General features: G+C 40.3%; 1 protein-coding gene across 1 annotated transcript; it reads left to right on the top strand.

The window, feature by feature from the left end:
- The first annotated feature begins 647 nt into the window (after positions 1-647).
- Positions 648-11,400, top strand: LOC121377688 (slit homolog 1 protein-like). Its single transcript, XM_041505767.1, has 2 exons — positions 648-685; positions 10,371-11,400. The coding sequence occupies exons 1-2, from the start codon at positions 653-655 to the stop codon at positions 11,322-11,324; spliced, it is 987 nt and encodes a 328-aa protein (XP_041361701.1). The 5' UTR covers positions 648-652; the 3' UTR covers positions 11,325-11,400.
- The last annotated feature ends 201 nt before the right edge of the window (positions 11,401-11,601 follow it).

The raw sequence follows: 11,601 nt of genomic DNA, 5'->3' as shown, positions 1-11,601 counted from the left end.
ATCTGCTACTGGAGTTCTTAAAACAGAGTCGCATTAACAAAAGAATAATCAAATATATAGAATATCGTAGCCTACTAATGAAGACTATACATTTTCAAATTCCATTTGGGACTATGGGTATTGCTGTTTTAATTATATATTGACCAACAGTTTTACAAAGTGTAAATGAAACCGAATACTGTTGTTATTTCCAAAACAACTTTCATTCCTTTTCTTTTCAAAGTCAAGTCAAAAGGAAGTATTTAGAAAATACAATTACAATAGTGGTTGGTGCGTAACGTAAATAGCTATGGTGTGTTTCCAGGAAAACGTGCTTTAATTCTGAATACATTTAAGGATGAATTTAAATCCTACTTTTTGAAAAACCTCATACCCAATTTTACTGCATATATTTACAAACAGAAAGGTTGCAAATAAGAAACAAAAGCCAGTTTTGTTCACGGTGACATGTATTAAATTGTTTAGTAAAACAGTGACGCTACAAGGCATGGCCTAGCTGTTCTGTCATGAACATATTAACCTTCAATATTCAAGAACACACAAAGGTATGATGGGCGGAAGACTTCTCTGTGCCATGGGTGGATGAGCATAATATAGTAAATTGTGTGCAGTGGGTCTGTTTCATACGTCAGAGTATACAGCACAGGGGAACATGGAGGTTCTCAAGTGTCAGAGTGCGTTCACTGTAAGTATAAACTAATTGTTATTGAGGATTTTTATAGGAAATGTTAGGTTTCAGAAAATGAGGAAACTTCATAGTAGATCAATTAGTGTCATTTATGTTCGTTCTTAAGGTTGAAGCACGCTGGCCTGGTCATACATATGATCCCTGATATATGGACTGCTTGTCCATCAGAGGACTTAAAGGGATATTCCTGAATTTGCTGCAATTTTAAGATGTTATCGACTAACAAAGACTTTTTAACAATTGTAAATACATAAAAATATTAGTGGCTGTATATTAAACGTGTTTCTGGTTGTTCTAATATTTGTACTAGGTCAAATTTAACTTTATTTCCTAAAATATCTTTTTTGTTTGTACGTACGAAATTATTTGAAGACAAAATCCAGTTTGGACTTCTTACAAATATTAAGACGACCAGAAACACATTGACTATACAGACACTGATATTCTAAACAAGAAGATATATTTAATATGTAAGTTTAATCGTAAAAATATTTTATTAGTCGGAAACATCTTACAATGCAGCAAACTCAGGAATGTCCCTTTAATGGGTATTGTTTATGACACCACTAGATCACATTGATTGACCAATAGTCGGGTATTGGCTGTCAAATATTGAAAGTAATTTCGACATGTAGTCTTTGTGCAGAAACCTGCTACATTAATGGTTGTTAGCATTGATTAACCAATCGTCGGGTATTGGCTGTCAAATATTAGGTAATTTCGACATGTAGTCGTTGTGCAGAAACCTGCTACATTAATGGTTGTTAGCATTGATTAACCAATCGTCGGGTATTGGCTGTCAAATATTAGGTAATTTCGACATGTAGTCGTTGTGCAGAAACCTGCTACATTAATGGTTGTTAGCACTGATTAACCAATCGTCGGGTATTGGCTGTCAAATATTAGGTAATTTCGACATGTAGTCGTTGTGCAGAAACCTGCTACATTAATGGTTGTTAGCATTGATTAACCAATCGTCGGGTATTGGCTGTCAAATATTAGGTAATTTCGACATGTAGTCGTTGTGCAGAAACCTGCTACATTAATGGTTGTTAGCATTGATTAACCAATCGTCGGGTATTGGCTGTCAAATATTAGGTAATTTCGACATGTAGTCGTTGTGCAGAAACCTGCTACATTAATGGTTGTTAGCATTGATTAACCAATCGTCGGGTATTGGCTGTCAAATATTAGGTAATTTCGACATGTAGTCGTTGTGCAGAAACCTGCTACATTAATGGTTGTTAGCATTGATTAACACTGGCCTGGGCGGGAACAACATAACGTACCACGGCAGTTAATATACCATACCATTTCTATCGTGCAACACTGGCCTGGGCGGGAACAACATAACGTACCACGGCAGTTAATATACCATACCATTTCTATCGTGCAACACTGGTTTGGGCGGGAACAACATAACGTACCACGGCAGTTAATATACCATACCATTTCTATCGTGCAACACTGGTTTGGGCGGGAACAACATAACTTACCACGGCAGTTAATATACCATACCATTTCTATCGTGCAACACTGGCCTGGGAGGGAACAACATAACTTACCACGGCAGTTAATATACCATACCATTTCTATCGTGCAACACTGGCCTGGGCGGGAACAACATAACGTACCACGGCAGTTAATATACCATACCATTTCTATCGTGCAACACTGGCCTGGGCGGGAACAACATAACGTACCACGGCAGTTAATATACCATACCATTTCTATCGTGCAACACTGGTTTGGGCGGGAACAACATAACGTACCACGGCAGTTAATATACCATACCATTTCTATCGTGCAACACTGGTTTGGGCGGGAACAACATAACGTACCACGGCAGTTAATATACCATACCATTTCTATCGTGCAACACTGGTTTGGGCGGGAACAACATAACGTACCACGGCAGTTAATATACCATACCATTTCTATCGTGCAACACTGGTTTGGGCGGGAACAACATAACGTACCACGGCAGTTAATATACCATACCATTTCTATCGTGCAACACTGGTTTGGGCGGGAACAACATAACGTACCACGGCAGTTAATATACCATACCATTTCTATCGTGCAACACTGGTTTGGGCGGGAACAACATAACGTACCACGGCAGTTAATATACCATACCATTTCTATCGTGCAACACTGGCCTGGGCGGGAAAACATAACTTACCACGGCAGTTAATATACCATACCATTTCTATCGTGCAACACTGGCCTGGGCGGGAACAACATAACGTACCACGGCAGTTAATATACCATACCATTTCTATCGTGCAACACTGGTTTGGGCGGGAACAACATAACGTACCACGGCAGTTAATATACCATACCATTTCTATCGTGCAACACTGGTTTGGGCGGGAACAACATAACGTACCACGGCAGTTAATATACCATACCATTTCTATCGTGCAACACTGGTTTGGGCGGGAACAACATAACGTACCACGGCAGTTAATATACCATACCATTTCTATCGTGCAACACTGGTTTGGGCGGGAACAACATAACGTACCACGGCAGTTAATATACCATACCATTTCTATCGTGCAACACTGGTTTGGGCGGGAACAACATAACGTACCACGGCAGTTAATATACCATACCATTTCTATCGTGCAACACTGGTTTGGGCGGGAACAACATAACGTACCACGGCAGTTAATATACCATACCATTTCTATCGTGCAACACTGGCCTGGGCGGGAACAACATAACGTACCACGGCAGTTAATATACCATACCATTTCTATCGTGCAACACTGGCCTGGGCGGGAACAACATAACGTACCACGGCAGTTAATATACCATACCATTTCTATCGTGCAACACTGGCCTGGACGGGAACAACATAACTTACCACGGCAGTTAATATACCATACCATTTCTATCGTGCAACACTGGCCTGGGCGGGAACAACATAACTTACCACGGCAGTTAATATACCATACCATTTCTATCGTGCAACACTGGCCTGGGCGGGAACAACATAACTTACCACGGCAGTTAATATACCATACCATTTCTATCGTGCAACACTGGCCTGGGCGGGAACAACATAACTTACCACGGCAGTTAATATACCATACCATTTCTATCGTGCAACACTGGTTTGGGCGGGAACAACATAACTTACCACGGCAGTTAATATACCATACCATTTCTATCGTGCAACACTGGCCTGGGCGGGAACAACATAACGTACCACGGCAGTTAATATACCATACCATTTCTATCGTGCAACACTGGCCTGGGCGGGAACAACATAACGTACCACGGCAGTTAATATACCATACCATTTCTATCGTGCAACACTGGCCTGGGCGGGAACAACATAACGTACCACGGCAGTTAATATACCATACCATTTCTATCGTGCAACACTGGCCTGGGCGGGAACAACATAACGTACCACGGCAGTTAATATACCATACCATTTCTATCGTGCAACACTGGTTTGGGCGGGAACAACATAACGTACCACGGCAGTTAATATACCATACCATTTCTATCGTGCAACACTGGTTTGGGCGGGAACAACATAACGTACCACGGCAGTTAATATACCATACCATTTCTATCGTGCAACACTGGCCTGGGCGGGAACAACATAACGTACCACGGCAGTTAATATACCATACCATTTCTATCGTGCAACACTGGCCTGGGCGGGAACAACATAACGTACCACGGCAGTTAATATACCATACCATTTCTATCGTGCAACACTGGCCTGGGCGGGAACAACATAACGTACCACGGCAGTTAATATACCATACCATTTCTATCGTGCAACACTGGCCTGGGCGGGAACAACATAACTTACCACGGCAGTTAATATACCATACCATTTCTATCGTGCAACACTGGCCTGGGCGGGAACAACATAACTTACCACGGCAGTTAATATACCATACCATTTCTATCGTGCAACACTGGCCTGGGCGGGAACAACATAACTTACCACGGCAGTTAATATACCATACCATTTCTATCGTGCAACACTGGCCTGGGCGGGAACAACATAACTTACCACGGCAGTTAATATACCGTACCATTTCTATCGTGCAACACTGGCCTGGGCGGGAACAACATAACTTACCACGGCAGTTAATATACCGTACCATTTCTATCGTGCAACACTGGTTTGGGCGGGAACAACATAACTTACCACGGCAGTTAATATACCATACCATTTCTATCGTGCAACACTGGCCTGGGCGGGAACAACATAACGTACCACGGCAGTTAATATACCATACCATTTCTATCGTGCAACACTGGCCTGGGCGGGAACAACATAACGTACCACGGCAGTTAATATACCATACCATTTCTATCGTGCAACACTGGCCTGGGCGGGAACAACATAACGTACCACGGCAGTTAATATACCATACCATTTCTATCGTGCAACACTGGCCTGGGCGGGAACAACATAACGTACCACGGCAGTTAATATACCATACCATTTCTATCGTGCAACACTGGTTTGGGCGGGAACAACATAACGTACCACGGCAGTTAATATACCATACCATTTCTATCGTGCAACACTGGTTTGGGCGGGAACAACATAACGTACCACGGCAGTTAATATACCATACCATTTCTATCGTGCAACACTGGCCTGGGCGGGAACAACATAACGTACCACGGCAGTTAATATACCATACCATTTCTATCGTGCAACACTGGCCTGGGCGGGAACAACATAACGTACCACGGCAGTTAATATACCATACCATTTCTATCGTGCAACACTGGCCTGGGCGGGAACAACATAATGTACCACGGCAGTTAATATACCATACCATTTCTATCGTGCAACACTGGCCTGGGCGGGAACAACATAACGTACCACGGCAGTTAATATACCATACCATTTCTATCGTGCAACACTGGCCTGGGCGGGAACAACATAACGTACCACGGCAGTTAATATACCATACCATTTCTATCGTGCAACACTGGTTTGGGCGGGAACAACATAACGTACCACGGCAGTTAATATACCATACCATTTCTATCGTGCAACACTGGCCTGGGCGGGAACAACATAACGTACCACGGCAGTTAATATACCATACCATTTCTATCGTGCAACACTGGTTTGGGCGGGAACAACATAACTTACCACGGCAGTTAATATACCATACCATTTCTATCGTGCAACACTGGTTTGGGCGGGAACAACATAACTTACCACGGCAGTTAATATACCATACCATTTCTATCGTGCAACACTGGTTTGGGCGGGAACAACATAACTTACCACGGCAGTTAATATACCATACCATTTCTATCGTGCAACACTGGCCTGGGCGGGAACAACATAACGTACCACGGCAGTTAATATACCATACCATTTCTATCGTGCAACACTGGTTTGGACGGGAACAACATAACGTACCACGGCAGTTAATATACCATACCATTTCTATCGTGCAACACTGGCCTGGGCGGGAACAACATAACTTACCACGGCAGTTAATATACCATACCATTTCTATCGTGCAACACTGGCCTGGGCGGGAACAACATAACGTACCACGGCAGTTAATATACCATACCATTTCTATCGTCCAACACTGGTTTGGTATTATTTATTTGTTATTTTTATTTTTAAAAATAATAATAATATTAATTATTATTATTATTTATTATTATTATTATTATTATTATTATTATTATTATTATTTATCATCTTCATCTTCATCATCATCATCATCATCATCATCATCATCATTACGATGATCATGATTACGATTTATGTTAATTTCCAACTCACGTTCACGTACATTGTCATCAGTAAGCGTTTTCCCAACTACTAGTGTTATATTCCGATTTTATTCAATCTGGCACTGACTATAAATAGATTATAAATATCACATACATATTATATCAGCTCGGACTGAATAATATTTGTGTCCAGCCAAAAAATGAATAAGTGAATTGGTTGAGGCTGTTGAAAGAGGATAATTAGATCAGGTTTTACAATACTGGAAAAGTGACATTGCTGTAAATAAAAGGAATGACTTAGAAAAGAGAACATTTAAGTAAACGTTGAAATGTCCATCATACTTTAATGTCCTTAACTGGTTCTCCATTTCCCTTTTACCAGTCGATAATTCTTATATGAAAATAGAAACTGAACGTATGCTATTATGATGATACTGCTGTTGAAGAATTTCATAATTTAATGATATGTACAAAATGTACAGAACATCATGAAAACTATCTTAATATATAGTACGTGACTAGACCAAATATATACATATTACAGCAATTCTAAATACGCAAACGTATTGGTGATTTTAAAAACGTGCGCAAATTTAAAACAGATACTTTTCATTTTCTGTTTATTTCTTTTGAGTAATTCATTGCTCATGTAGTTGTATTGTTATTTATTTATTCATTGGATTGATTTAATTGTTTCATTTATTTAATTATTTGTTTGTTTATTTAGGTAATTTTATTTATTTATTTATTTATTTATATGTATGTGGGGTTTTTTATTATTATTATTATTATTATTATTATTATTATTATATTATATTATTACATACCCATTAAATCTTACTATATCAATACAGCCCTGAATACAAAAATGAAATACACATTTCCGTATTCAACTCAACTGCCGGAACTATACCGTATTCAACGCTACTATTTATAGCACATGGTTACGCCTACCGGGAATGCCATTCGCGATATGTAAACAAAGTTTGTGCTTGGTTTGTTTAAAATGCTATTTTGTGGAAAATTTGAACTGAAAACAGACGAAAACGGTGACAAATATTTACAATTTAATGAGCGCGATACCAAAACTTGAGACGGGAACACTACTAACCAACGAGCTTTTAATCCACGATAGTTAAGGTCGACGACAGTCACTTTTTGGACCCTTATTTTGGCTTCGTACACAATTCTTATTCTTATTCAATAAATAAAACATCTGCAACCGTAATTTTGTGATATGATATATTTGACAAAAGGTACCTTTTACTTCTTTCATCTTTCAAAACTTCAAATTGATATTTTGTCCAGAATTATGAAAAAAAAAAAGTACCGACCTGTAAACAGCGTTGTCTGCTTGTTATAGGAATTTGACATGGGTCAAGGTTAGTAGACTAGTTTTTATTTTAATGTGGCGCAGCATTGTAATAATACAGCTAATTTTGAATTTAAATGACGTCAGTATTCCAATGATGTCACTTTGCATCTCCTTACAATAACCATAAACTGGGTACATGACGTTTCCTTTTTGGAAAAATTCTAATGTAAAATTGCTATTGAATTTTTATTTATTTTAACATTACTAATGCACCTGGATGTGTTTGAACAAAATCTTGTGATTAAAAAAGTGTACCTTTTACGAAATATGGATTTCTAGTGAAATTACGGTAAGATATGCTATATTTATTGTGTACGAAGCCAAAACAAGGGTGCGAAAAGTGACTGTCGTCGACTTTAGCAACAATGCCGTCGCATGCACCGTCTCCTCACGTAGAAAACTTGAATGAACTGTCAATCGGATTATTCAGTGGAGCGATGATTTATATGTGTGTGTGTGTGTGTGTGTGTGTGTGCGTGCGTGTGTGTGTGTGTGTGTGTGTGTGTATGTGTGTGTATGTATGTGTGTGTATGTATGTGTATGTATATGTGTGTGTGCGCGTGCGTGTGTGTGCGTGCGTGCGTGTGTGTGTTTATCTTTCTTTTTTATAAAGTCGTCTTGACTATTTGCGTTAAATCTATCGCTATGTGCTTTCCTCTGATGTAACCGTGACAATAAATGAAATTCTGTTTTGTTCATAAGACAGGCAGACAGCCCAGAACAGAATATAATTAGAAACTCGCTACCGTCATACGAATGCGCTTATCGCCGGTTAATCCCTACGTGTGACAGTTGTAACTGTAGATCACGTTTCAAGAATTTACAGTCGAGAACATTGCAATTTGAACTTGTTGTGTATTCAGGTCTCGGATTAGAACACAACACGGAGTAGACCGATTGTACACAATGACACGCCTTTTAGTCTACAAATCTGCAACATCAAACGAGCGTGTAATTTAAGTCTTATAAACCTGATGCCACTGAATGTAATAATAAAAAAAGTATTTATAAAAAATTAAAAGTTAAAGTTACAGTTTGTGGTTTTTTAACGACACAATTAGCGAACCTTGAAGGATTAATCATCGGCTATTGGATGACAAACATTGGTAACGTTGACATATAGTCTTAGAAAATCTGCTTCATTTTTTTCCCCATTAGTAACAAGAGATCTCTTATACACACCATCTCACAGACAGGATAGCATATACCACAGTCTTTGGTATATCTGTCGTGGTGTATTGGCTGTCGAATACTAAATTGTAAAACACTGGTTACACGTTTCAGATGTAAATCACATTAAATACCAGTAACCCATTGCTTGTAATTTGCCCAGGACCAGGAGCGGGATTAACTCAGTCGGTTGAGTGCTCGCTTGAGGTGCTTGTGTCGCAGGATCGAACCACCTCGGTGTATCCATTCACATGACTGGGTTGGTGTTATTCGTTCCGACCAGTGCATCACAACTGGTCAAAGGCCGTGGTATGTGCTATCCTGTCTGTGGAAAAGTGCATAAAAAGGATCCCTTGTTGCATTAGAAAAAAAATGTAGCAGGTTTCCTCTGATGACTACGTGTCAGAATTACCAAATTAATCGATGTGCTCTAGTGGTGTCGTTAAAAAAACTAAAACAAATTTTTGGCTCAGGACCAAAACGATCTTGTCTTGTTTGTTTTTGTTTTATTTGTTTTTTGTTTTGTTTGTGATTTTCAATATGCCTTGCTATTTTAACTCTTTTTTATTAAAAATATCAAATATTAGATAATTGAGGAGTCACGTTGAACAATTCTCAAAAGAATAACGAATTAAGTTGGAAATGTGCTCTCGAAATTGTGTGCTCGTGACAAAATCGTTAACTAGTCCCTACAGAACTCTGTTGATTATTTTGTCACGAAGACCAACCTAACAGCCGTTACCTTACCCACAACACCACCGAGTGTCTCAGTGCCACACTGGTACGATAGATATCTTGAGGCCTGTCACCCGGTCCGTGTCGCTAACATAAGCGTACAACACAGAGGGGGGAAGCTACGCCAAATTCCACCTCACCACCCGACCCACCCACACCCACCACCTTTTGTCGTTTAATTCGGGCAAAAATTAGTCTGCTCCAATACAAAAACCTCACACCCCAAAACACCCCCACCCCACCTCCTATCCCTCTCTACAACAATAGGAGCCTATGGTCGCTAATTGAGCTATCAATCAACAGAAGTGTTCATGGACAAAACATTATTTTCCCTTTCGTTCCGCATGTTTGAGATAGTTGCATCGTGGGATCGAATCACCTCAGTGGACACATTCTTTGGCTGAGGGTTTTTTTTCCCATCCTAACCAATGCCCCAGTGACCGTGGTATATGCTACCATGTTTGTGGACTGGTGCATATAAAATATCCTTTGCTACTAACGTGGAACAAATGTAGCGGGTTTCCTTTAAACAACGTGTCAAAAATGACCGAATATTTGTTACCCATGAAACGATGATTGATAAATCAGTTTGCTCTACTGGTGTCGTTAAACAACAAAACATTTTAACTGTAACTTTCTTACCAGGTTGTGGTCTTCCTCCTGACACTGTCGCCACACACTGTCAGCTGTCTTCCCGAAGGATGCGTTCAGACTGGGAATGACCTCGCCTGTCCAAATCTGCAGTCGTTTCCTCGTCCATTCGCATCAGACGCCACGTCGCTCAACATCTACAACGCCAACCTGAAGGACATCCCTGCAGCAGCCTTCAGAGACATGCCAAACATTGAAGTCATCAGCATCTCCAACACTCAGATTGGCACCATCAAAGGCTGCGCGTTCGGAGCGAAGACCAACATGAAAACGTTGACCCTATACAGCTGCGTGATCGGAACTGTGGAGAGCTATGCTTTCTGTAACATCACCGGCCAGAGGGAGAGCAGTATGTCCTTATACCTGACCACCATCAAAACCATCCAGCCGCACGCCTTCAGCAACGTCAAGGGCTTCAACCAGCTGTCGATCTACAGCATCAACATCACCAGCATAGAGTCCTACGCGTTTGATAACCTAGAGCTGAGGACTTCATTCTCGCTGTACCTTGCAAACATCGATTCGATCAGCGCTGGAGCTTTTCAGGACATCAAATCCGTCATCAGCATCTACAGCAGTAACATCTCCGCGGTCGGCTGCTACACCTTCGACAAGCTGCACGACTACGACCATTCTTTCCAACTGCGGTCCTTGAGATTCAACTGCGACTGCAGCTTCGCCTGGCTACTCAAATATCTGAAGAGCACCCCAAAGTTCCAGACAAAAGACGTGACGTGTTTCGCGCCAGCGAGTCTTCAGAATTCGACCTTCACTAATCTGACGGTGGAGCAGCTGTGTCCCGGAAGTTCGCCATCAATGTGCGATGCAAGTGGGGTCAAGCCACCGGTAGTGACGGATATTCGGTGCGGGACTACTGTACTAGCAGGAAGTACAACGAATATGGTGTGTCTGATGTTGTTGTTTATTTACAAGCAAGAACTTTTTTAAAGTGTTAGTTTCTTTTGTGGTTGGTTTTTTTGTGGGGAGGGGGTTTTGTGCTTGTTTTTTGTTTTTTGTTTTTTTTTGTTTTTTTTTTGTTTTGTTGTTGTTGTTTTGTTTTTTTTTTTTTTTTTTTGGGGGGGGGGGTTCTTCTTTTTATTCTGTTCTGGTTTGTTTTTGTTTCGTGCTTTCCTTTCCTTTATTTTTCTTGTTTGGCTTGTTTTGGTTGGTTGGTTGTTTGTTTGTTTGTTTGTGGATTTTTATATTTTATTATTTGTTTGTTTTC

Source organism: Gigantopelta aegis, chromosome 7 (assembly GCF_016097555.1).
Source record: "Gigantopelta aegis isolate Gae_Host chromosome 7, Gae_host_genome, whole genome shotgun sequence".
In the NCBI taxonomy this organism is placed as follows: domain Eukaryota; kingdom Metazoa; phylum Mollusca; class Gastropoda; order Neomphalida; family Peltospiridae; genus Gigantopelta; species Gigantopelta aegis.
Note: the sequence above shows the minus strand (reverse complement) of the source record. Positions and strands in the feature narration are given on the sequence as shown.